At 44.1% G+C, this 27,792-nt stretch overlaps 1 protein-coding gene across 1 annotated transcript; it reads left to right on the top strand.

Annotated features, from left to right (window-relative positions):
* Nucleotides 1-461: 461 nt before the first annotated feature.
* LOC148047606 (uncharacterized) lies at nt 462-27,045 on the top strand. The gene is given in 7 exon segments (XM_087708091.1): nt 462-2,842; nt 2,926-3,752; nt 5,537-5,587; nt 6,085-6,270; nt 22,069-23,155; nt 23,239-23,840; nt 26,624-27,045. Coding segments are annotated over 7 exon segments (4,221 nt in total). The 5' UTR covers nt 462-1,665; the 3' UTR covers nt 26,915-27,045.
* The last annotated feature ends 747 nt before the right edge of the window (nt 27,046-27,792 follow it).

Here is a 27,792-nt window from a genome sequence, read left to right as displayed (position 1 = left end):
AATCCACACGTGTACTAACAATAACAAATAAAATGTACTAATTTTTTTACTTCCATGTCTTGCCAATAAGTATGGTATTTCTTTTCCGATCCATGTATTAACCAGATTCAATTGTGCTTAATCCACCATTTTGTAAGAAGTAGCTATTGAGGATCTTTTGGCATCTTTGGTTATAAAGGTAGTCCTTACCACTTCTTCCCTGGGCTATATTACATACTAGGCAGATATATATATTTTCTTTTGTTCACATCATTTCTAACCATTTTATAAACAACTAGCAGATAACCTGGCGTAGCCCAGGTTATGTATTTATCCCAATCTTGTATTAGAGAGAGCACCCTTTTGGAGTATGGCAACTCCACTGTGATGTACAGTAGAAGCCATTTTAAGGCGCAACAGGCTGTATCTTAACAGAACTTGAATCCAAAATGCACACTATCATTGTCAAAAGTATTGTGACACAACACTATAGGTATAATTCAGTCCTTTTCATTTTAACTCCCAGAGGTTCCGGATTATGCTAGAACACACAAACACAAATGGGGGGACACGTGCACGCGCGCGTACGCGTGTGCGCGCGCGCGCTCACACACACACACACAACCCAAAGGGTGTTAGGGGTGTCTTACCCCCACAGAGTTTGTTTCCAGGCAGTAAGTAAGCTATGTACCAAGTTTGGTTGAAATTTCTCGAGGTGTTCCAGAGATGTTGGAACATACAAAAACACAGCCATTTATATATATAGATAGATTAAATTTGCTCTTTTCTTTGAATCTTAGAGACAAACAGGATGGCAATAAGAGCACTCGGGACAACTGTAAATAACAAGCAACGTTGAAAAGGGAAGGAAATCAAGCCAGAAATCAAAGTATTTTCCATTTCCTGCAGAAAACCATACAATTCTGATCCTCCACCAGCGGCTGTTAGACAAAAAGAGAAAATCAAGAAAGAATAAGCAGATTATGCAGAATTAAAGGATACATTACATGAAAAAGTGAAGGGAGATTTTTTTTCATTCAGCAAAAGAGGGAAATATCTGGAAGTTAGTGGAGTGGAAAAGGTCAATATAAGCCACGTAGAACAGACAGGAATGCAGGCCTCTCCCTGTGAGGAAGACGGCTTCAATGAAAGCACGCTTAAACAAGGTATTGTCCATATTTTTTACCTCCTCAAGGATATCAGTTGTGGAAAAACTCCATAGATTTGCCTATTGTGGAAAAAGCACAGATGGCAAATCACAGTTGATTATGCACAAGAGGGGCCAGAAAGGAGAAAAACCACACAAATTACCTGAATGTTGCAAAACTCAAGGTCACAAAAGCTCCCTTGTGGTTCATGGAAGCACCTCCACACAATAGGGAAGCCACAAAAGCTCCCAATTCAGTAAATGCTTTAGCGAGCATGACAACATGGTGCTACATCAGATAACTCACAGGAAATTGCAAATTGTGTGAAAACCTCTGTAGAAATTTCCATCTCATGAGACACCAGAAAACTCACACAGAAGAAAAAACCCTTTGAATGTATTGATTATGTGAAAGTCACAATTCCAGACTGGTGATACATCAGAAGACTCACATAGGAGAAAAACCCGTTCAATGTCCTGACTGTGGGAGAAGTTTTAATCATAATTCCTGCCTCGTAATACACCAGAGGATTCACTCCATGGAGAAATCTTATAAGTGTCAAAATTGTGGGGAAGGTTTCATTACACATTCCCACCTCCTGAGACACAAGATCACACACAGAGGAGAGAAACCCTTTGAATGTCCTATCTGTGGAAAAAGCTTTTCTGATAATTACAGCGTGGTGACACACCAGAGGATTCACACAGGAGAAAGGCCCCTTGAATGTCCTATCTGTGGGAAAGGTTTCATTCAGAATACCCATCTGGTGGTTCATCAGAGGACTCACACAGAGGAGAAACCCTTTGAATGTCCTATCTGTGGGAAAGGTTTCAGTCAGAATACCCATCTGGTGGCTCATCAGAGGACTCACACAGAAGAGAAACCCTTTGAATGTCCTGCTTGTGGGAAAAGTTTTAGTCAGAATTCCAGCTTGGTTAGACACCAGAGGACTCATTCAAGAGAGAAACCATTCGAATGTCCTGATTGTGGGAAAAGTTTCAGTCAAAATTCCCATCTGCTGATTCATCAGAGGACTCACACAGGAGAGAAACCATTTGAATGTCCTGCTTGTGGTAAATGTTTCAGTGATAATTCCAACTTGGTTAGACACCAGAGGACTCACACAGGAGAGAAACCCTTTGAATGTCTCTATTGTGGGAAAAGTTTCAGTCAGAATTCCTACCTAGTGATACACCAGAAGACTCACACAGGAGAGACAGCCATTGAATGTCCTGATTGTGGGAAAGGTTTCAGTAAGAAATCCAGATTGGTTAGACATCAGATGATTCACACAGGAGAAAGGCCCTTTAAATGTCCTGATTGTGGGAAAGGTTTCATTGAGAATTCAAGCCTGGTGATTCATCAGAGGACTCACACAGGAGAGAAACCCTTTGAATGTCCTACCTGTGGGAAAAGCTTTAGTAATAATTCTAGCCTGGTGACACACCAGAGGACTCACACAGGAGAGAAGCCTTTTGAATGTCCTATCTGTGGGAAATGTTTTAGTGATAATTCCAGTCAGTTGAGACACCAGAGGAAACACACAGGAGAGAAACCCTTTGAATGTCCTATCTGTGGGAAAAGCTTTCCTGATAATTACAGCCTGGTGACACACCAGAGGATTCACACAGGAGAAAGGCCCTTTGAATGCCATATCTGTGGGAAAGCTTTTAGTCAGAATAGCAATCTGGTGACTCATCAGAGGACTCACACAGAATGAAACCCTTTGAATGTCCTGCTTGTGGGAAAGATTTCAGTCATATTTCCAGCTTGGTTAGACACCAGAGGACTCATTCAAGGGAGAAACCATTCGAATGTCCTGATTGTGGGAAAAGTTTCAGTCAAAATTCCCATCTGCTGCTTCATCAGAGGACCCACACAGGAGAGAAACCATTTGAATGTCCTGATTGTGGTAAATGTTTCAGTGATAATTCCAACTTAGTTAGACACCAGAGGACTCACACAGGAGAGAAACCTTTTGAATGTCCTGCTTGTGGTAAATGTTTCAGTGATAATTCCAACTTGGTTAGACACCAGAGGACTCACACAGGAGAGAAACCCTTTGAATGTCTCTATTGTGGGAAAAGTTTCAGTCAGAATTCCTACCTAGTGATACACCAGAAGACTCACACAGGAGAGACAGCCATTGAATGTCCTGATTGTGGGAAAGGTTTCAGTAAGAAATCCAGATTGGTTAGACACCAGATGATTCACACAGGAGAAAGGCCCTTTAAATGTCCTGATTGTGGGAAAGGTTTCATTGAGAATTCAAGCCTGGAGACTCATCAGAGGACACACACAGGAGAGAAACCCTTTCAATCTCCTACCTGTGGGAAAAGCTTTAGTTATAATTCTAGCCTGGTGAAACACCAGAGGACTCACATAAGAGAGAAGCCTTTTGAATGTCCTATCTGTGGGAAATGTTTTAGTGATAATTCCAGTCAGGTGAGACACCAGGGGACTCACATAGGAGAGAAGCCATTTTAATGTCCTATCTGTGGGAAAAGCTTTAGTGATAATTCCAATGTGGTGATACACCAGAGGACTCACACCCCAGAGAAATCTTTGAATTGGCTAGTCTGTGGACATTACTTCAAGCATACACCATCCCTTATTGCACACAAGGTAATCTATATTAGGAAAAGAAGCTGAGTTTAGAGAATGCTTGATTTTCATTTGTGCTTTATTGAAAGTGTAGGTGAATAATCCCCTTTTGGGTTATTTTATTCTCTTATCTCCATACAACAGTTCCAGAATCAAAATCCACTATCCTCCCCATCCATGCCTTATTAAATCTGCATTAAAAATGGCATTGCAGATTGTCTTTCTAAAAAGATTAGCCTGGTGATCAGTTAACCATGTGGTTTGATGGGCTATTCTATTTTTGCCTCTCTTTTTTTACATTTTTTTGGGGAAGTGGGAAATATTTCTTCTGTCCTATCGAGGCAATTATGCCATCTTTCTTAGGCTCCATTTTCTATGCCCTGCTGTATATGTTTCTCTGTATGACCTAATGGGAGACTTCAGTGCAAGTAAATTTACAGAATTTACACCGGGCATTTAGCAGATATAAAATTTCCTCCTCCCTTCCTTCCTACCTACCAAGAATGAAGCTTGATGGTTGATGCTCTTGGATGCAGCCCTGGCTAGCAGGAGTGAAGCTCGTTCCCCTGGAGTGTCTGGCCTGATGCTGCTGCCATGTCCTAAAATCCTGGGAGCCACAGGAAATCAGTCATAAAGTGTTGGGGTATTAGAGAGGTTTTGATCTCCACTGAGAATCACTTCTAAGAAAGCTGATTGTGTAATTCTGTAAAACCTTCATGAACTTTTAGGGCTTGGCACATAGCTAATCTTCGTAAGCTGAGCACCATCCCATTTTAAGGCTAAGTTACAAAGATCGGTTGCTAGAAGTCAAAAATGATTTGATAGCATTTAATCAGGGGAAACATGTTGCAAATGCCTTAGGTAGAAACTGGAGAAGGATGTTTTTCTGCCTCTTATCTCGAGATGGTGGTCAAACAGGCAACACCTGTCCCTAGAAAGAGGATAATACCTGTGGTTGAGCTTAAAAGAGTTAAAACCATCAAGTACTGTATTGCTAGAAAGGTTGGAAGGCGATGGGAAGAGTGGAAGAAAGAAAGTTCAGTTGCCTTTTGAAAAAAGCACCTTTGGGACAGCTGAACTTCCTGTTCCCGATCACTCATGTGAGGATAGTGGTGTGCAGAGCGGCTTTTGTGCTCTTCCCATGGTCGAAGCAACTGCTGTAAGGTGAGTTGAGGGCAGGTGGGAGGAGAGTCCTGGAAGCAGAGAAGCAACTGGGCTGAAGCATCTCAGCTGCTGCTGCTGCAGGTTCCTTCCCCCCCCCCCCCCCCGGCGCGAATTTAAGCCCACTGGTGGTGCACGATGTAAAACTGGTGGCTGCAATGTTCCTTCTGCTGGGCAGATTGAAAAAGTCTCCTTGCAGTGAAGGTGTCAGGGCAATCCAACAGGTGTCAGGGCAATGGGGGGGCTGCCTGCGATGGTCCTAAGGTAAGCGGATAAGACATGCCCCGAAACTAAGACCTGCTGCTTATTTTTGGTCACAAAGGAAAATAAAACTGGGTCTTATTTTGGGGAAAACAAGGCTATGTATAAATGTATAATCTGTCTCCAGCACTTCCAAGTATATTCTATGATAACTCTTTGCAATTCTATGAACTCATGATCGACCCAAGTCAACAAATACATTTCGTAACTGAATGGGTATTTGACATGTATATTGAAAATGTAAATCATGAATGTAAGTGGTTAAGTTAGCATTTTGGCATCTTTGCCTTTTATTTTAATGTATACTTTGGCTGTTTAAAAGAATATTGTGCTGTCATTTTATAAACCATCATTGAACTAACCCTTTTATGTGAATCTTGCAGGCAAAAGAAAGCCAAATAAAGCACTGTGGAAAACTGAATCACAAGCAGCATTAAAATGGAAAGAAAACCAAGGAAACAATCAAACTCTTATTAGTTCTTCTGGAATATCCAAAACGTTTCTTTCCCAGCAGCTTACAGACAAGAAAGACAAAGCAAGGAAAAGATTTTTGAGCTGGACAAAATACAGAGTACCTGGAAGAAACATGAAAATATCAAGGGGAATAATTTCCTACTTCAGAAAAAGAGGGAAATATGTGGAAGTCAGTGGAAACAAAAAGGCCACTTGGACAGTCAGATGAGGCAGACTGTAATGCAGGCCTCGTCCTGTGAGGGAGGAAACAGTTACTTGAATCAATGCTCCGTCCAACAAGGGATTGAGAGTATTTTTGATGTCCTTGAGAATCCAAGAATGTCAGTGGTGAAAAATATCCACAGATCTGCCTGTTGTGGCAAAAGCAAAGATTATAGATCACAGCCGATTATGCCTAATAGGATCCACACTGGAGAAAAGCCATATCAGTGTTTCCAATGCAGCAAAGTTTAGTTAGAAGAGCTTCCCTGTTGCTCATGGAAAAGCTCACACCAGAGAAAAGCCCTACCAATTCTTCCAATGTGGCAAAAGCTATAGCAAGCAGAGGATTCACGCTGGAGAAAGACCCTTTGAATGTTCCGACTGTGAGAAAAGTTTTAGTCGTAATTTTGAACTGGTGATACACCAGAGAATTCATACAAGAGTGAAGCCTTTTGAATGTTCTGATGGTGGGAAAAGGAATGCTATTTGGGAGTGGTTAGCACAAGAAGGAAGTGAGAATTATCAAGAATGTTTGTACTATCTGTCTTATAGGAGTATCGTCACACCCACACTATTCAAAGACACATGGAAGCTCTCCCATTCATCTACCTCCACATAAAGCAGGGGTCCTCAAACTTTTTAAATGGGGCGACTTCACTGTCCCTCAAACTGTTGGGGGCGGATCAGATGGGTGGGGTGTGGCTAGGTCATCATGTGACTGTGACTTCCATTAAAGAATTCACAGCAGCCCCCTTTTCTATTCTTTTTATGCATGAAGTTTTTCCTGTAGGGTTGCTTTCTTTTTACCAGGCGCCCAAGAGAAGCACCGGTTGGCCATTTTGAAAGGGGCGGGAGCAGTTTATGCAGTGGGCAAGCTGCGGGATACACTCTGAACCTTCTTGGTTGGGACGCCTCACTGGGAATTTCTGCCCGGCCTAGTTGTTAGGAAAAACAGGACAGTGTGGAAAGGGGAGCCAGTCAGCAAATAAAAGCTGCAAGGCTTTGCCATAGTTTGTGGGGGCGAGCCATCCCCGCGCAGCTCTTCGGTCCCTTCCCAAACTGGCCCAGGAGGGGCGTGTCATCTTGCACCCATCCTTAACTTCTTCCCACCCGGCCACCAGTTTTTTAACTTGAGCAGAAGCTGCTGATTGGAGCAAGGCTAACCGTTATGCTCAGCTCCTGCAGTTGCGAGTGCCAATGTGTAGTTAGAGTTGCAAGAAAAGTGTGAGGTTGTGGCGGAAAGAGTTGGCGCAACACTCGAGAGCTTGGATTAGAAGGTGTGAACAAGGTGGCAGATTTTTTCGCCGTTAACTAAGCCCACTGTGCCAATTGAAGTATGGGCAATTTGTTGCGGTGGGTTCAATTACCGCCAAGAGTAGCTGCTGCCTTGCACCTCCTCATCCACATGCCTGGGTGTCATCCACGCGCCTGCTCTGGTTCTTTCCGGTACAGCCACACACAGCCTTTTATTCCACCTATGCCTTGGCACTCACACCCATGGGAGCCCATTACTGTGGTTCCCCTCACTCCAACCAGCCTATGTTAGTGTCAAAAAGCTGGCGGCTGGGCAGGAGGAGGCCAAGAATGGATGCAAGGTGACACGCTTCCTCGCCAGTCCAGCTGGCGGGTGGGTGAGCAGGCGGCCGTCAGAGAAGAGCGCTGCACTGGGTGATGCATCCCTGGTCACAGGCTATATTGCAGGGCCCGAAGCATGAGATTGCCAGTCAGACTTGTCTGGAACTGTTGCGTTGCCCAGTTGCAAACTGGATGCAGGGCCTGAAGTTGGAGTGGAGGGCAGGCAGGCAGCCCCTGTGGGACTGCTGCGCTGGGGCATGCATGCGGCAGATGGCCCGAATCAGTGCAGAAACCAGGAGGCAGGCCCGAAAGGCACTTTTACGGCTTTCTGGCTCATAGAAGCAGAGATGGGCAAGAGGCTGGAGAGCACACAGTGCCACAATGCGGCAGTCCCACAGGGGCTGCCTGCCTGCCCTCCACTCCAACTTCAGGCTCTGCATCCAGGCCACGAGTGGGGAACGCACCACTTCCAGACTAGTCCGGACGGTGATCTCCCGCACGCTTCCCTTGCAGGCCAGGCCAGCTTCAAGAAACACTCCAGAAAAACTCCGATGCTGTGAACTCCCACGCTCTGCCCTCACGGGCCAGACCAGCTTCGGGAAATACCCTGGAAGGGCGCCGATGCCGCAATTTCCCATGTGCGCCCCTCGCAGGCCAGGCTGCCTTCGGGAAGGGTTCTGTTGCTGTGGTGTCCCGCACGGTCCCCTACCATCCCGCACATGTCAGTCCACCAACCGCACCGCCCCTCCGTCAGCTTGCCCTCCTCCGCCCACCCTCTGGCCCATGCCCTGCGGCCTTGTGAGCAGCAATGAGCAGAAGTACACAGATGTGCGGCTACATTCTGCAAGGCTGACAGCTGGAGGAGGGACGATGAGGGTGGTGGGAAAAACCAGCCATGTAAGGAGTGGATGGAAGATGAGGGGTCTCCCTTAATCCAACCACTGTGGTCTGGATACATTGTGTTGACAGGGCATATCCGGCTAGGAGGCCTCAAGTTTTGAGGACCCCTGACAAAAGCTTCCCCTGGCTGGTTCTTGCTTTTTGGCAATAAGGCCCAAGTAGTCCTACTGTGCTGCCAATTCCATGGGGAGGGGGCATATCCCTTCAGTCAATTTCCGCACTAAAGAGCTAGCAGAAAAGAAATGTCCAAACCCCAAGTCCTGATTCCGACTCACAAGTGATGCTGTCCAGTAAAGCAGAATATGTTGCAATGGTTATCCACTGCATTAGTAGGAGTCCCCGGGCCCATTGTCCGCAACTTCAACAATATTCATAGTCTGGCTTGCACACTGGCTAAACTTAATTTGGCCTCAGAAATCCCAGTTGCAATAAACTAAATTAGGTTCAGGAAGCAATCCTTGGAAATGGGCAGCCTTTGATTATCTACTAAAGCAGAATCATGGCTGCAAAGAATTTTGGGACGTGCTCACAGTAAGTGACATCAGACATCTTAAAAACAATTGGCACAGAAAATCACATTTCTTTTCTACTTTACAGAATTTCTGCCCCTGGCTGCTAGGCCTTCCTGTGTGAAAAACACTCCTTTTGGGGGCCACTGCCATAATCATGAGAATCCTCTGCTTCCTTCACCATTGTCCCAGTAGCCTGCAAAATCACCTCCCATTTCAATAGACCCCAAGGAAAGATGCCAGGCAAATATCCCTCATGGTCTGCCAGGTATATAGAAGGTACAGAGACCATTTTAATGGTTCATAGGTTGGGCTTCTGCCATTTCTGCTCTGAAAATCAGAATACTTACAATATGTGTGTGTTCACATTTGGCTTAAGGCTTTGCTAAGTGAATAAATAAGCCCTACCAACTCCCTGCCTGCCTGCGAGGGGGCCACCTCCAGCACTCCTCTGCCACCTCCCTTGCCTCTTAGCACCCCCCTGTCACCCCCTCCCTTCTTAGCGCCCCCCTAAGACCGCCCACTTTGGGAACCACTGGCCTAGAGAGTTGCCTCTGCATGGGCCCATGGGAGTCTGACCTCCAATCAGAATACAAGATCAAGATCAAAGGCCAGAGAGGGCATAAAACCAGGGTCTTTCAGCATCTCAGCTCTTCCTTCCCTTCTTCTCCACCAACATTGAAGCATGTGATCACCTTTTCTGTTTAGGACTCAAGCCAGGTGGTCCTGTCCACCATTAAAACCATCTTTCCGAGCAGCCTCCATGTCTCCAGTGTCTTTTTCCCCACTTGGAGCCGAACCCAGAAGGACATTTCTTTCAACAGGGGTTTTCAATTTGAGCTTGAATTCTGATGGGTTGGCAGACTCCCATGGGGCGATGCAGGGGCAAATCTGTAGGCTGTCCTGAGTTACAAACTTGGTCTACTTTCTGGGCGATGTAATCTTTCCAGGTGCCATGTGGTGAGATGGGTAGAGGATTAATCCTATCAAGTCCTGAGGGCCATGTCTTAATCCCATCACTCTGGAGTTGAAGGGGGGGGGGGCAGGGAGCTGCTTTGTCATTAAAAACATGTTTCTCCTTTTCTCATCCAGGGAAATATAATATTCTGCCTTTTTAATATTTCCCAGAAAATTTCATTCTTCTAGAAAGGGGGTGGGTTCTAACTCCCTACAACTGTAAATAGCAGCATTCTACCCATGAAGTGCTTTATATGCCATCTTGAGTTTCTGAATGAAAAGCAAATCAATTAAAGTTTGGGGTTATTTTATTCCAGATCCCTCCATACAACATATCCCAGAACCAAAAGCCACTATCCTCACCATGCATACATTAAATCTGCATTAAAAAGGACATTGCAGGGTGTCTTTCTAAAAAGCTTAGTCTGGTGATCAGTTAATCATGGCGTTTGATGAACTATTCTATTTTTGCCTTTTTTTAAATAATGTTTTTAGTGGGGAAACATTTATTCTACCATATATAGGCAATCATGCGATCTTTCTTGGGCTCCATTTTCTAGGCCCTGCTGTACATGTTTCTCTGTACGACCTAATGGGAGACTTCAGTGGAAGTAAATTTACAGAATTTACACTGGGCATTTAGCAGATATAAAATGTCCTCCTCCAAGAATGAAGCTTGGTGGTTGATGCTTTTGGATGCAGCCCTGGCCAGCAGGAGTGAAGCTCGTTCCCCTGGAGTGTCTGGCCTGATGCTGCTACGATGTCCTAAAATCCTGGGAGCCACAGGAAATCAGTCATAAAGTGTTGGGGTATTAGAGAGGTTTTGATCTCCACTGAGATCACTTCTAAGAAAGCTGATTGTGTAATTCTATAAAACCTTCATGAACTTTTAGGGCTTGGCATGTAGCTAATCTTCACAAGGTTAAGTAACATCACGTTTCACTATTTCACTAGACTCAGCTGCAAAATCGGTTGCTAGAAGTCAAAAACGACTTGATAGCATTTAATCAGTGGAAACTTCTTGCAAACTGGAGGAGGGTGTTTTTTTAACGCCTCCTATCTGGAAATGGTTCTCAAACAGGCAACACCTGTGCCTAGAAAGCGGATAATACCTGTGGTTGAGCTTGAAGGAGTTAAAACCATCGAGTACTGAATTGCTAGAAAGATTGGAAGGCGACGGGAAAAGTAGAAGAAAGAAAGTCCAGTTGCCTTTTGAAAAAAGTACCGTTGGGACAGCTGAACTTCCTGTTCCTGATAGCTCATGGGAGGAGAGTGGTGTGCAGAGCGGCTTTTGTGCTCTTCCCGTGGTCGAAGCAGCAGCTGGAAGGTGAGTTGAGGGCGGGTGGGAGGAGAGTCCTGGAAGCAGAGAAGCAACTGGGCTGAAGCATCTCAGCTGCTGCTGCTGCAGGTTCCTTCCCTCCCCGAATTTAAGCCCACTGGGGCTGCACGCTGTGAAACTGGTGGCTGCAGTTTTCCTCCTGGTGGGAAGATTGGAAAAGTCTCTTCCAAGTGAAGGTGGATTCTTTGGGAATGGCTTCCCTCCAGAGGTTGTGGGGGCTCCCATCACTGGAGGGTTTGTGACAGAGCTGGGAGGGACCTTGCAGGTCTTCTATTCAGACGCCCTGATCAAGCAGGAGACCCAACATCATTTCAGACAAATGGCTGTCCTGACTCTGATTAAAAGCCACCAGGGATGGAGCCTCCGCAACCTCTGAAGGGAAAACGTTCCACTGGTTCACTGTTCTTAGTGTCAGGAAGTTTCTCCTTAGTTCGAAGTTGCTTCTCTCCTTGATTAGTTTCCATCCAGTTTATTGTCGTGCTTTCAGGGGCTTTGGGGAATAGGTTGACGCCCCTCCCTCTTTTGTGGCAACTCCTCAATATTGGAAGATGGCTATCATGTCTCCCCTAGTCCTTCCTTTCACTAGACTAGACATATCCAATTCCTGCAACCCCTTAATTATATTTTTAACCTCCAGCCCTCTAATCCTCTTTGTTGCTCTTTTTCTGCATTCTTTCCAGAGTCTCCACCATCTTTTTTATGATATGGTGACCAAACTGTGTGCAATTTTCTAAGTGTGGTCTTACTCTTTATAAAGTGGTACTAGTACTTCACATGATCTTGATTCTATCTCTCTGTTAATGCAGTCTAGTACTGTATTGGCTTTTTTTACCACTGTAATACACAGTTGGCCGATATCTAAATGATTGTCCACTAGGACTTCAAGATTCCCCTCATAGTTATTACTTGAGCCAAGTGGTACCTATTCTGTACCAGTACATTTGATTTTTCTTGAATAAGTGTAAAACCCTTTTCCCCCCTTGCATTGAATTTCATTTTGTTAGGTACAGCCCAGTGTTCTAATTTACCAAGAAGTCTACTTATAGTCTACTTTGTCAACTGCCTTACTGAAATCTAATTATACAATGTATTAGATTGGTCCGCTAATTTAGTCACGTTGTGTAAGAATGAAATAACATATGTTTGGAATGATCTGTTTTTGAAAAACCCATGTTGACTTCTGGTTATATATTTGCTTGCTTCGGTTGAAAGAAATGTCCTTCTGGGTTCAGCTCCAAGTGGGGAAGAAGACACTTGAGACATGGAGGCTGCTTGGAAAGATGGTTTATTGTTGGACAGGGCCACATGTCTTGAGCCCTGTACAGAAAAGGTGATCACATGCTTCAATGTTGGTGGAGAAGAAGAGAGAAGGGCTGAGGAAGGGGCTTGCTAGGCTTTTTATACCCTGTTTAGTTCCGCCTCTCTGTTTCCTGTTCCTGTGTAAGAAATGTATTCTGATTGGTTGTCAGACTCCCATGGTGCCATGCAGGGGGCTACTCTCTAGGATGTTTTGAATCCAGGTATGAGTTCTCAGATGCCATGTGGAGACCTGAGTAAAAGGCCAATATTATCATGCCTTTCTGTAGCTGCTGCTGAAGTCTTTATTATGTAAAGTGGGCTAGCCTGGCTAGTCTTAATGGGCCTATTGACAACATGGGGGGTGGGCAGGAAGCTACAGGCAACTATTCTGTCTTTTAAAACATGCTTCTTTTCACATCCAGAGAAACATTCTGCCTTTTCAATATTTCTTAGGATATTTCATTTTTCTGGGAGAGGGCTGGATGATAACTTCCCACACTTATAGGTGTTTGCAGATCTTTTGCTTCATTATCTTTTCCAGGATCTTCCCAGGTAGTGATGTCAGGCTAATTGACCTATAATTTTATGGATCTATTTTTCTCCCCTCTTTTGAAGATGGGAACTATATCAGGTCTTTTCCAATCCACCTATAGATCCTTGGTGCATGAAGATCTTTGAAAGATATGGTTCAATGGTTCTTAAATCACATCTGCCGACTCCTTCACAACTCTGGGATGTAATCAATCTGGTCCTGGTGGTTAGAACTCTTCTAGAATGGACAGGTGTTCTCTTACCATTTTCTTGCCCGTTTTAATTTGTATTCCTACTCTGGCTTTTACAGTTCTGTTTTTGGTAGGTTTGGCTATTTTTTCTTTTTGCCTGAAGATAGATGTAAATAATGAATTAAGTAGCTCTGTTGTGTCTCTACTGCCCATACCTTCTTTGCCATCATCTCCCATCAGTGGACTGACGGTTTCCTTGACTTTTTTTTTCTTGTTTTATACATGTTATAAAATGATTTTTGACATTTATTGCCAGTCTTAGTTCATTCTCACCATGAGCTTGATTTCATCTTTGCCAATTCGGGCTATATATGCTCCTATTCTGCCTTAGTTATGTGTCCCTCTTTCCATTTTTTTATACTGATTCTTTTTTTCTTTCAGTTTAGCAATAGCAATAGCAGTTAGACTTATATACCGCTTCATAGGGCTTTCACCCCTCTCTAAGCGGTTTACAGAGTCAGCATATTGCCCCAACAACAATCTGGGTCCTCATTTTACCCACCTTGGAAGGCTGAGTCAACCCTGAGCCGGTGAGATTTGAACAGCCGAATTGCAGCCTGCAGTGCTGCATTTAACCACTGCGCCACCTCGGCTCTAGTGTATCAGAGAGATCTTTATGAAACCATGCTGGTTTCTTCTTAGATATCTTGTGTAATGATGTGTATGTTTTATGCTATATTTCAAGTTCAATTGTTGTACCTAGCTCTTTAAGAAGGTTAGGAAACAGTTAACTTTTTAAATGATGTCATCTGGGGCAGAAGGTCGTTTTAATCATCACATGGTACCAGGAGTGGGGTGAGAAGAGTCATGGCAGCAAACAGCAACACAAAGAACATTCCTTCCCTGGATTTGGAGTCAGGGAACATATCTGAAAATTGGTCAAAGTGGAGGGAGCTTGTGTTTGCAGGATCTGATGCAGACAAATGGACTAATCAGCAGAAAGCAGCACACTTTCTAATATGTGTGGGACAGAAAGGACACAATGTGTGCAGAGGCTGGAAAGCTAGTGGGGTGATCACTGCAGAGGACAAAAAGAAAACAGAGGTGCTGTTTGCAAAGTTTGAAGCATACTGCAACCTGAGAAAAAACTCCACAGTGCAGAGAAACCTCCTTTTATGAGAGAAACCAGTGTGGAGGTGAATCTGCGGATGAATAGGTGACCCAGTTGCACTTGCTTGCCAAAGACTGTGCTTTTTATGATGCTGGAGATATGATTAAAGACAGTATTATGATGGGCAGTAAGTTTAAGGAAGTTCAGGAAGAACTTCTGCAGGAGGAAGACTTAAATCTTGAGAGAGCCATAAGGATTGCCAGAGCATATGAAGTATCAAGAAAAGACATGCAGATACTGGAAGGAACCCAGCACCAGGTTAATGCTATAGAAACTCAAAGTAGCAGATATGGTTAAGAAAGGATTTGGATTTGGATTGTTTATTTATATGCCGCCCTTTTCCCTGGGGGGACTCAGGGCGGCTCACAATCAAAAGGAAGTGGGGGACAGACTTTTACATATAAGACAGTACATGATTAAAACGCAACATTCATACCATTCGGGCGGGTTACAATCTTTAGCCCCAGGCCTGACGGGATAGCCAGATTCTAAGGGCTGTGCGGAAGGTCTGGAGAGTGGTGAGGGTACGAAGCTCCATGGGGAGATTGTTCCATTGGGTCGGGGCTACCACCGAGAAGGCTCTCCTCCGCGTGGTGGCCAGTCGGCATTGGCCAGCGGATGGAACTTGGAGGAGGCCTAAACGATGAGGTCTAATGGGTCGTGTGGAGGTGATCGGCAGTAGGCGGTCTCTCAAGTACCCAGATCCATTACCATGAAGGGCTTTATAGGTGGCAAGTAGCACCTTGAAGCATATCCGGAGATCGACAGGTAGCCAGCGCAGCTCGCGGAGGATAGGTGTTACGTGGGTGAAGCGAGGTGCACGCACAATCGCTCGCGCGGCTGCATTCTGGACTAGCTGAAGTCGCCGAATACTCCTCAAGAGCAGCCCCATGTAAAGCACATTGCAGTACTCCAGCCTAGAGGTCACAAGGGCCCGAGTGACTGTTGTGAGGGCACACAAAGGAACAAAAAGCACCTATGGCACTGGAACAAGTAACAGAGAAGCAGCTTGTGGATATTGTGGAAATATGCACCACAAAAACAGTGTCTCTCCTGCGGGTGGGGGGGGGAATATGCAACAAATGCAAGAAAAGAGGACACTTTGCCAGGGTGTGTATGGGCCTCACTCAACAGACAGCACTGTTACGTGCATTGCTGCAGAAGGATGCCATTTGGTTATTGGGATGCAAACATGGAAAGGACTTTTGACAAAGTGAAGAAACTGATCACCAAACTTCCAGGGCCAATACTGAAATACTTGGATGCAAATGCTGACGCCGTGCTTCAAGTGGATGCATCCCAGGTTGGGCTAGGTGCTGTACTGACTCAACAAGGACATCTTGTGGCATATGCTTCACGTGCACTGACCACGACACAAGCTGATTATGCTCAAATTGAGGAAGAGATGCTGGGCAATGTGAATGGATGTGAGAAATTTCACCAGTTACATATATGGGTCACTCAGTAGTTGTAGAAACTGACCACAAGCCGTTGGAGTGCATACTACAAAAACCACTAGCTTCTACACCTCCACGCTTGCAGCGAATGGTTATGAAATTACAGCAGTTATGATCTCACAGTGAAGTATAAGCCTGGGAAGGAAATTCCAATGGCAGATTGCCTGTCAAGGGTGTTTCCAAAAGGACATGAAGCCAGGGATGAACCTGAGTTGGAAGAGCAGGTACTTACAGTACTAATGCCAATATCAGATGTACGGCTGGCGAAAATAAGACAAGACACCAAACAGGACAAAGTACTGGAGAAACTAACTCGCGTCATGTGCAATTGCTGGCCAGAAAAACGCAAGAAGCTGTGTCCTGAACTGAGGAATTCTGGCCTGTGAAAGATGAACTATTTATTCATGAGGAAAGCATACTCATGGGTGACCGTATTCTTATGTCTAAGTCACAGCAGGCAGAAGTAATGGAACAAATTCATCAGGGACATTTGGGCATTACTCTGTGTAAGCACAGAGCACGGGAGGTGGTCTACTGGCCTCATCTGGACTCTGATATTGAAACACTTGTAAACACTTGTGTGACACCTGCCAGACATTTAAAAAAAAAACAATGTGAAAGAACCTCTTACACAGTGGAATGCTCCTTCACGGGCATGGCAGAAATTGGCTACAGACATTTTTCATTTTGGAGACATCCACTACCTGATGATAGTAAACTACTACAGCAAATACTTAGAACTAGTGCAGTTGGGAAGTCTAAAAGCATCAACAGTCACATGGGCTTTCAAGACAATACTTTCAAGACATGGAGTGTGTGAAGAACTTGTGTCTGACAATGGGCCACAATTCTCATGTGCTGAATTCCAGTGCTGAATGGGGAATCAAGCACAAACCCACAAGCCCTGATCACCCACAGGCCAATGGCTTAGCAGAGAAGTATGTTGGCAAAGCCAAATCCGTTTTACAGAAAGCCCAATTGTCAGGTCAGGATGTGTGTTTAGGCCTATTAAACTATCGTGCAACACCCATTGAGGGTTTATGCTCACCGGCGCAGCTGCTAATGGGGAGAACACTGAGGTCTACAGTGCCCGCTGCTTTGCATAAATTGCAGCCTCGTTCCATCGCACACGAGCAGGTAACAGCTCAGAGGAACATAAACATGAGAAAGCAAAAACTGTATTTTGATAAATCTACCAAGCCTCTTTGTCCACTGTGTGCCAGGCAAGCTGTGAGACACAGAGTCACTGGGAGAACATGGGAACCTGCTCGAATTGTCAGAGAAGGCAATTCACCAAAATTATAGGTAATTGAAACCAAGTGTGGACAGCAATTCAGAAGAAACAGGTGTCATCTTCGTCCAGACACTGCTTCTGATACTGCGTTGGAAGAAGAAAACAACAAGGAAAATGAAGCACAAGCGCATGATGGCACAGAATTCCTGAACACGGATATACCGTCTACCAAGAACGCCAAGGACATTGTAAGCATATGAGCATGTGACAATGCCGGGACTGACTCACAACCTGACAGCAATTTTACTGATGATCTGACAGTGGTAACTTTCTCTCGCGATGGTCGAGCTACTAAAGCATAAATATGGAAAGACTTTGTATCATATTAGATGTTTTATACTTAAGGGAGATGTAATGATGTGCATGTTTTTATGCTATATTTCAAGTTCAATTGTTATGCCTAGCTCTTTAAGAAGGTTAGGAAACAGTTAACTTTTTTAATGACGTCATCTGGGGCAGAAGGTAGTTTTAAGATGGCTGCCGCTGAATAAAGACAAGCCTCTAGTTCAAGCTCCCTGCGGTCTGCCTTTATTTTATGCCAAATCATCATATCTTGTTTTCCCTTTTTAGTGGTATTGTGTTGGACTGGGCTTTTATGATCATACTTGTCGGCTGGATAACTGTGCTTAACTAGGAAGAGCAATCGGTAGCATTCTTCACCATCACGCTCCATTATCCCGTAGCTGTAAAAGGTAGCAGCAGACACAGTCTTCTTGAGAGGAACTCTGGTGTTTGGTTCCGCACTGGGGTATATTGAATTCCAGTAAGACATGGTCACTCGCACAACATTCCAACAACTTCAACTCCTTCTATTAGTAAGAATTAGGTTGAGTAGTTTGTCCTCTAATCCCCTCCTCTTCTTTTTGGATGACAAAGTTGTCAGCTAAGTTGGTTAGGAATCTGTTCAATCTCCTACTTGCTGTAGAGTTTGTCTCCCAGTTGATATCAGGGTAGTTAAAGTCTCCCATTATATCTTTTTTTTTTAAGCAAAACTTTTTTATTTTCCATTTTCATAACATATAATCACATGTATACTATTACATAGCCAATGTCATATTGTACTAATTATTAATTACATCCGTTTGTCTTGCCATCAACTCCCGGGGGGAAAAAAAGAAATAAAAAAAACAAAAAAAATTAAAACCAATTATTGACTCTTCTGCTCTCCATACACCCTGTTTATGCCTTATCCACCCCTTTCTTCTGCCTGTCTCCTCCCCCTCCCACTTTCTTCCCTCCATCATCCTTTTCTACTCTACTTCCCCTTCCTTTCTCCTTCTCCTCTCTCCTCTTTCCACTCCTCCTTATTCTCCTCATCTCCCCCCCTTGCCCTCTCTCCTGTCACTCTCTTCCTATCTTTCTTCTCTCCTCTACTTCCCACTCTTCCTCTCATTCACTTGGTGTATTTCAGCTTCTGAGCAAACTCCATTCTGTGTTGATGGTATTTATACTTCCATTTCAATATACATAACATACCTTAGTTCAGGGGTGGGTTTCTCGCCCCGTTCCAACCGGATCGGTTGGAATGAGGCCGGCGGCGTCCTCGCGCGTGCACGCACGCGGCGCGCGCCTGCACGCACGCAGCGCACGCACGCAGCGCACGCACGCAGCGCACGCATGCGTATTAGCATCTGCGCGATGCTCCAGCTGCTCCTGGAGGATCGCGCAGGCGTTCTGCGCATGCGTGGAAAGCGCGAAATTCAAAAAAACCGGGTAAGGAGCGGGCGCGGGTGTGCGGGCGCGCGTGGGCGCGGGGGGGGGGGGGGCTTCGCCGTTCCCGGAAGTTACTTACTTCCGGGTTCGGCGACCAACCGGATCGCAGGGACCGGTGCGAACCGGTTGAAACCCAGCCCTGCCTTAGTTTTAAAGAGAAAATAAGAGAAAACAGTATAGATGTAACAATCATATTATTTTAAACCTAACACCCCTCCTCAAGCCTAATATACTTCCCTCCCTCCCCCCCAGCCCCCACCAACTTTCCCTCCCCTGACTTCCCAGAACCAATACACAATATAAATCTTTAACAAAAACAGTTTAAAATATATTTGAAAAAAAGAATAAGAAATTAATAAAGTCTCCCATTATATCTTGATGTGGTTTGTAATCCACACGTGTACTAAAAATAACAAATAAAATGTACTAGTTTTTTTACTTCCATGTCTTGCCAATAAGTATGGTATTTCTTTCTTCAGCCAAGGTGGCGCAGTGGTTAAAATGCAGCACTGCAGGCTACTGCTAGATCAGCAGGTCAGCTGTTCAAATCTCACCGGCTCAGGGTTGACTCAGCCTTCCATCCTTCCGAGGTGGGTAAAATGAGGACCCAGATTGTTGGGGGCAATATGCTGACTCTCTGTAAACCGCTTAGAGAGGCCTGAAAGGCCTATGAAGCGGTATATAAGTCTACTGCTATTGCTTTTCCGATCCATGTATTAACCAGATTCAATTGTGCTTAATCCACCATTTTGTAAGAAGTAGCTATTGAGGATCTTTTGGCATCTTTGGTTATAAAGGTAGTCCTCACCACTTCTTCCCTGAACCTTCAAAGTTACTATGGCACAGTAGAAGCAGACATGCACCTGGTCCCCAACATTTGTGTTAATCCCAGCACTTGTTCCATGACTGCATGTCAGCAGTTACTGTGGTTTTGAAGGTGCAGGAAAAGGAGTTGCACCAATTCGGGTTCTGCCAATAGTTGCACATTTATGATGGCGGCAGCATCCTACACTCATGATCCCAATTTGTGACCTTCCCAGCTATCTTCTGATGAGCAAAATCAGTGTATATACTGGCAGGAAATTGCAAGTCACGGTCATATAAAATTGCCTTTAATAACCCACAGTAATTTCCATAACAACTACAGAGGAACAGACGTAAGTTGGCACTGTCATGTGACATCATGCTTAATGATTGAGCTGCTTAGTGACACAAATATCATTTTCAATTGCAGTAGGTTAAGTGAGGACTACTTAAACAAGGGTGTCACCAGAGGGGATATGGACAGTATTTTCAGCTGTTATTTTTAGTGGAGGACTTCCATGAGCAAAAGTGGTGCTTCAAAGCTTGCAGAGGCTTTTGGCATCATTTCATCAGTTAAAGCCCCCACATCTCTAAATTTAGGGCAGAAGGTATGACTGTAATCATTCTGGGACATTTTGTCAGGCTTGAAAGACATAGATTTTCTCCATATATACATGTGGAGGTGTGTATATCTATATTTCCCATTATATATATATATATATACAACCCTTGGTAAGCCCCAATTATGGGAGGAAGCCAACTGCTTCCATCATCTGTCAATCGGCTCGTCACAAGAGTCCATCACGACAGAAACCCAATATTTTTACTGTTGCCTTTGTTATATTTGTGGGGTTTTTTTGTTTTTTTTTATTTGTGCTGATAAATAAAGGGAGACTAGTATAGATCTATTTCGAGCTATTTAGCTCTCATCAGCTAGCCATACCCTTACTGGGATTTGAACCTGGGCTATATTACATACTAGGCAGATATATATATTTTCTTTTTTTCACATCATTTCTAACCATTTTATAAACAACTAGCAGATAACCTGGCGTAGCCCAGGTTATGTATTTATCCCAATCTTGTATTAGAGAGAGCACCCTTGTGGAGTATGGCAACTCCACTGTGATGTACAGTAGAAGCCATTTTAAGGCGCAACAGGCTGTATCTTAACAGAACTTGAATCCAAAATGCACACTATCATTGTCAAAAGTACCGTGACACAACACTATAGGTATAATTCAGTCCTTTTCATTTTAACTCCCAGAGGTTCCAGATTATGCTAGAACACACAAACACAAATGGGGGACACGTGCACGCGCGCGTATGCGCGTGTGCGCACGCGCGCACACACACACACATAACCCGAAGGGTGTTAGGGGTGTCTTACCCCCACAGAGTTTGTTTCCAGGCAGTAAGTAAGCTATGTACCAAGTTTGGTTGAAATTTCTCGAGGTGTTCCAGAGATGTTGGAACATACAAAAACACAGCCATTTATATATATATATATAGATTAAATTTGCTCTTTTCTTTGAATCTTAGAGACAAACAGGATGGCAATAAGAGCACTCGGGACAACTGTAAATAACAAGCAACGTTGAAAAGGGAAGGAAATCAAGCCAGAAATCAAAATATTTTCCATTTCCTGCAGAAAACCATACAATTCTGATCCTCCACCAGCGGCTGTTAGACAAAAAGAGAAAATCAAGAAAGAATAAGCAGATTATGCAGAATTAAAGGATAAATTACATGAAAAAGTGAAGGGAGATTTTTTTTCATTCAGCAAAAGAGGGAAATATCTGGAAGTTAGTGGAGTGGAAAAGGTCAATATAAGCCACGTAGAACAGACAGGAATGCAGGCCTCTCCCTGTGAGGAAGACGGCTTCAATGAAAGCACCCTTAAACAAGGTATTGTCCATATTTTTTACCTCCTCAAGGATATCAGTTGTGGAAAAACTCCATAGATTTGCCTATTGTGGAAAAAGCACAGATGGCAAATCACAGTTGATTATGCACAAGAGGGGCCAGAAAGGAGAAAAACCACACAAATTACCTGAATGTTGCAAAACTCAAGGTCACAAAAGCTCCCTTGTGGTTCATGGAAGCACCTCCACACAATAGGGAAGCCACAAAAGCTCCCAATTCAGTAAATGCTTTAGTGAGCATGACAACATGGTGCTACATCAGATAACTCACAGGAAATTGCAAATTGTGTGAAAACCTCTGTAGAAATTTCCATCTCATGAGACACCAGAAAACTCACACAGAAGAAAAAACCCTTTGAATGTATTGATTATGTGAAAGTCACAATTCCAGACTGGTGATACATCAGAAGACTCACATAGGAGAAAAACCGGTTCAATGTCCTGACTGTGGGAGAAGTTTTAATCATAATTCCTGCCTCGTAATACACCAGAGGATTCACTCCATGGAGAAATCTTATAAGTGTCAAAATTGTGGGGAAGGTTTCATTACACATTCCCACCTCCTGAGACACAAGATCACACACAGAGGAGAGAAACCCTTTGAATGTCCTGACTGTGGGAAAAGCTTTACTGATAATTACAGCGTGGTGACACACCAGAGGATTCACACAGGAGAAAGGCCCTTTGAATGTCCTATCTGTGGGAAAGGTTTCAGTCAGAATACCAATCTGGTGACTCATCAGAGGACTCACACAGAAGAGAAACCCTTTGAATGTATTGCTTGTGGGAAAGGTTTCAGTCAGAATACCAATCTGGTGGCTCATCGGAGGACTCACACAGAAGAGAAACCCTTTGAATGTCCTGCTTGTGGGAAAGGTTTCAGTCAAATTTCCAGCTTGGTTAGACACCAGAGGACTCATTCAAGGGAGAAACCATTCGAATGTACTGATTGCGGGAAATGTTTCAGTCAAAATACCCATCTGCTGATTCATCAGAGGACTCACACAGGAGAGAAACCATTTGAATGTCCTGCTTGTGGTAAATGTTTCAGTGATAATTCCAACTTGGTTAGACACCAGAGGACTCACACAGGAGAGAAACCCTTTGAATGTCTCTATTGTGGGAAAAGTTTCAGTCAGAGTTCCTACCTAGTGATACACCAGAAGACTCACACAGGAGAGACAGCCATTGAATGTCCTGATTGTGGGAAAGGTTTCAGTAAGAAATCCAGATTGGTTAGACATCAGATGATTCACACAGGAGAAAGGCCCTTTAAATGTCCTGATTGTGGGAAAGGTTTCATTGAGAATTCAAGCCTGGTGATTCATCAGAGGACTCACACAGGAGAGAAACCCTTTGAATGTCCTACCTGTGGGAAAAGCTTTAGTAATAATTCTAGCCTGGTGACACACCAGAGGACTCACACAGGAGAGAAGCCTTTTGAATGTCCTATCTGTGGGAAACGTTTTAGTGATAATTCCAGTCAGTTGAGACACCAGAGGAAACACACAGGAGAGAAACCCTTTGAATGTCCTATCTGTGGGAAAAGCTTTCCTGATAATTACAGCCTGGTGACACACCAGAGGATTCACACAGGAGAAAGGCCCTTTGAATGCCATATCTGTGGGAAAGCTTTTAGTCAGAATAGCAATCTGGTGACTCATCAGAGGACTCACACAGAATGAAACCCTTTGAATGTCCTGCTTGTGGGAAAGATTTCAGTCATATTTCCAGCTTGGTTAGACACCAGAGGATTCATTCAAGGGAGAAACCATTCGAATGTCCTGATTGTGGGAAAAGTTTCAGTCAAAATTCCCATCTGCTGCTTCATCAGAGGACCCACACAGGAGAGAAACCATTTGAATGTCCTGATTGTGGTAAATGTTTCAGTGATAATTCCAACTTAGTTAGACACCAGAGGACTCACACAGGAGAGAAACCTTTTGAATGTCTCTATTGTGGGAAAAGTTTCAGTCAGAGTTCCCACCTAGTGATATACCAGAAGACTCACACGGGAGAGAAACCCTTTGAATGTCTCTATTGTGGGAAAAGTTTCAGTCAGAATTCCTACCTAGTGATACACCAGAAGACTCACACAGGAGAAAAAGCCATTGAATGTCCTGATTGTGGGAAAGGTTTCAGTAAGAAATCCAGATTGGTTAGACACCAGATGATTCACACAGGAGAAAGGCCCTTTAAATGTCCTGATTGTGGGAAAGGTTTCATTGAGAATTCAAGCCTGGAGACTCATCAGAGGACACACACAGGAGAGAAACCCTTTCAATCTCCTACCTGTGGGAAAAGCTTTAGTTATAATTCTAGCCTGGTGAAACACCAGAGGACTCACATAAGAGAGAAGCCTTTTGAATGTCCTATCTGTGGGAAATGTTTTAGTGATAATTCCAGTCAGGTGAGACACCAGAGGACTCACATAGGAGAGAAGCCATTTTAATGTCCTATCTGTGGGAAAAGCTTTAGTGATAATTCCAATGTGGTGATACACCAGAGGACTCACACCCCAGAGAAATCTTTGAATTGGCTAGTCTGTGGACATTACTTCAAGCATACACCATCCCTTATTGCACACAAGGTAATCTATATTAGGAAAAGAAGCTGAGTTTAGAGAATGCTTGATTTTCATTTGTGCTTTATTGAAAGTGTAGGTGAATAATCCCCTTTTGGGTTATTTTATTCTCTTATCTCCATACAACAGTTCCAGAATCAAAATCCACTATCCTCCCCATCCATGCCTTATTAAATCTGCATTAAAAATGGCATTGCAGATTGTCTTTCTAAAAAGATTAGCCTGGTGATCAGTTAACCATGTGGTTTGATGGGCTATTCTATTTTTGCCTCTCTTTTTTTACATTTTTTTGGGGAAGTGGGAAATATTTCTTCTGTCCTATCGAGGCAATTATGCCATCTTTCTTAGGCTCCATTTTCTATGCCCTGCTGTATATGTTTCTCTGTATGACCTAATGGGAGACTTCAGTGCAAGTAAATTTACAGAATTTACACCGGGCATTTAGCAGATATAAAATTTCCTCCTCCCTTCCTTCCTACCTACCAAGAATGAAGCTTGATGGTTGATGCTCTTGGATGCAGCCCTGGCCAGCAGGAGTGAAGCTCGTTCCCCTGGAGTATCTGGCCTGATGCTGCTGCCATGTCCTAAAATCCTGGGAACCACAGGAAATCAGTCATAAAGTGTTGGGGTATTAGAGAGGTTTTGATCTCCACTGAGAATACTTCTAAGAAAGCTGATTGTGTAATTCTGTAAAACCTTCATGAACTTTTAGGGCTTGGCACATAGCTAATCTTCGTAAGCTGAGCATCATCCCATTTTAAGGCTAAGTTACAAAGATCGGTTGCTAGAAGTCAAAAATGATTTGATAGCATTTAATCAGTGGAAACATGTTGCAAATGCCTTATGTAGAAACTGGAGAAGGATGTTTTTCTGCCTCTTATCTGGAGATGGTGGTCAAACAGGCAACACCTGTCCCTAGAAAGAGGATAATACCTGTGGTTGAGCTTAAAAGAGTTAAAACCATCAAGTACTGTATTGCTAGAAAGGTTGGAAGGCGATGGGAAGAGTAGAAGAAAGAAAGTTCAGTTGCCTTTTGAAAAAAGCACCTTTGGGACAGCTGAACTTCCTGTTCCGGATCACTCATGTGAGGATAGTGGTGTGCAGAGCGGCTTTTGTGCTCTTCCCATGGTCGAAGCAACTGCTGTAAGGTGAGTTGAGGGCGGGTGGGAGGAGAGTCCTGGAAGCAGAGAAGCAACTGGGCTGAAGCATCTCAGCTGCTACTGCTGTAGGTTCCTTCCCCCCCCCCCCCCCGGCGCGAATTTAAGCCCACTGGTGGTGCACGATGTAAAACTGGTGGCTGCAATGTTCCTTCTGCTGGGCAGATTGAAAAAGTCTCCTTGCAGTGAAGGTGTCAGGGCAATCCAACAGGTGTCAGGGCAATGGGGGGGGCTGCCTGCGATGGTCCTAAGGTAAGCGGATAAGACATGCCCCGAAACTAAGACCTGCTGCTTATTTTTGGTCACAAAGGAAAATAAAACTGGGTCTTATTTTGGGGAAAACAAGGCTATGTATAAATGTATAATCTGTCTCCAGCACTTCCAAGTATATTCTATGATAACTCTTTGCAATTCTATGAACTCATGATCGACCCAAGTCAACAAATAAATTTCGTAACTGAATGGGTATTTGACATGTATATTGAAAATGTAAATCATGAATGTAAGCGGTTAAGTTAGCATTTTGGCATCTTTGCCTTTTATTTTAATGTATACTTTGGCTGTTTAAAAAAATATTGTGCTGTCATTTTATAAACCATCATTGAACTAACCCTTTTATGTGAATCTTGCAGGCAAAAGAAAGCCAAATAAAGCACTGTGGAAAACTGAATCACAAGCAGCATTAAAATGGAAAGAAAACCAAGGCAGCAATCAAAATCTTCTTAGTTCTTCTGGAATATCCAAAACGTTTCTTTCCCAGCAGCTTACAGACAAGAAAGACAAAGCAAGGAAAAGATTTTTGAGCTGGACAAAAAACAGAGTACCTGGAAGAAACATGAAGATATCAAGGGGAATAATTTCCTACTTCAGAAAAAGAGGGAAATATGTGGAAGTCAGTGGAAACAAAAAGGTCACTTGGACAGTCAGATGAGGCAGACTGTAATGCAGGCCTCGTCCTGTGAGGATGGAGACAGTTACTTGAATCAATGCTCCGTCCAACAAGGGATTGAGAGTATTTTTGATGTCCTTGAGAATCCAAGAATGTCAGTGGTGAAAAATATCCACAGATCTGCCTGTTGTGGCAAAAGCAAAGATTATAGATCACAGCAATCAAAATCTTGTTAGTTCTTCTGGAAATCCCCAAAACTCTTCCTCCCCGGCAGCTTACAGATAAGGAAGACAAAACCAGGAAAAGAGTTTTGAGCTGGACAAAATGTAGACTATCTGGAAGAAACAGATCCACCCTGGAGAAAAGCCATATCAGTGTTCCCAATGCAGCAAAGCTTAGTTAGAATAGCTTCCCTGTTGCTCATGGAAAGGCTCACACCAGAAAAGAGCCCTACCCAGCTGTTCCAATGTGGCAAAAGCTATAGCAAGCAGAGGATTCACACTGGAGAAAGACCCTTTGAATGTTCTGACTGTGAGAAAAGTTTCAGTCGTAATTATGAACTGGTGATGCACCAGAGGATTCATACAAGAGTGAAGCCTTTTGAATGTTCTGATGGTGGGAAAAGGAATGCTATTTGGGAGTGGTTAGCACAAGAAGGAAGTGAGAATTATCAAGAATGTTTGTACTACCTGTCTTATAGGAGTATCGGCACACCCACACTATTCAAAGACACATGGAAGCTCTCCCATTCATCTACCGCCACATTAAGCAGGGGTCCTCAAACTTTTTAAATGGGGCCACTTCACTGTCCCTCAAACTGTTGGGGGCGGATCAGCTGGGTGGGGTGTGGCTAGGTCATCATGTGACTGGATGGGCGTGGCCAATTTAGCAGTCCATTAAAGAATACACAGCAGCCCCCTTTTCTATTCTTTTTATGCATGAAGTTTTTCCTGTAGGGTTGCTTTCTTTTTACCAGGCGCCCAAGAGAAGCACTGGTTGGCCATTTTGAAAGGGGCGGGAACAGTTTATGCAGCGGGCAAGCCGCGGGATACACTCTGAACCTTCTTGGTTGGGACGCCTCACTGGGAATTTCTGCCCGGCCTAGTTGTTAGGAAAAAGAGGACAGTGTGGAAAGGGGAGCCAGTCAGCAAATAAAAGCTACAAGGCTTTGCCATAGTTTGGGGGGGGGGGTGGCGAGCCATCCCTGCGCAGCTCTTCGGTCCCTTCCCAAACTGGCCCAGGAGGGGCGTGTTATCTTGCACCCATCCTTAACTTCTTCCCACCCGGCCACCAGCTTTTTAACTTGAGCAGAAGCTGCTGATTGGAGCAAGGCTAACCGTTATGCTCAGCTCCTGCAGTTGCGAGTGCCAATGTGTAGTTAGAGTTGCAAGAAAAGTGTGAGGTTGTGGCGGAAAGAGTTGGCGCAACACTCGAGAGCTTGGATTAGAAGGTGTGAACAAGGTGGCAGATTTTTTCGCCGTTAACTAAGCCCACTGTGCCAATTGAAGTATGGGCAATTTGTTGCGGTGGGTTCAATTACCGCCAAGAGTAGCTGCTGCCTTGCACCTCCTCATCCACGCGCCTGGGTGTCATCCACGCGCCTCCTCTGGTTCTTTCCGGTACAGCCACACACAGCCTTTTATTCCACCTATGCCTTGGCACTCACACC

The sequence above is a fragment of the Thamnophis sirtalis genome, unplaced genomic scaffold (assembly GCF_051295495.1).
Source record: "Thamnophis sirtalis isolate CommonGarterSnake01/CBP01778 unplaced genomic scaffold, rThaSir2_p1.2 scaffold_3, whole genome shotgun sequence".
NCBI classification, from domain to species: domain Eukaryota; kingdom Metazoa; phylum Chordata; class Lepidosauria; order Squamata; family Natricidae; genus Thamnophis; species Thamnophis sirtalis.
The sequence above is the reverse complement of the archived record's forward strand: the minus strand, read 5'-3'. Positions and strand labels throughout refer to the sequence as shown.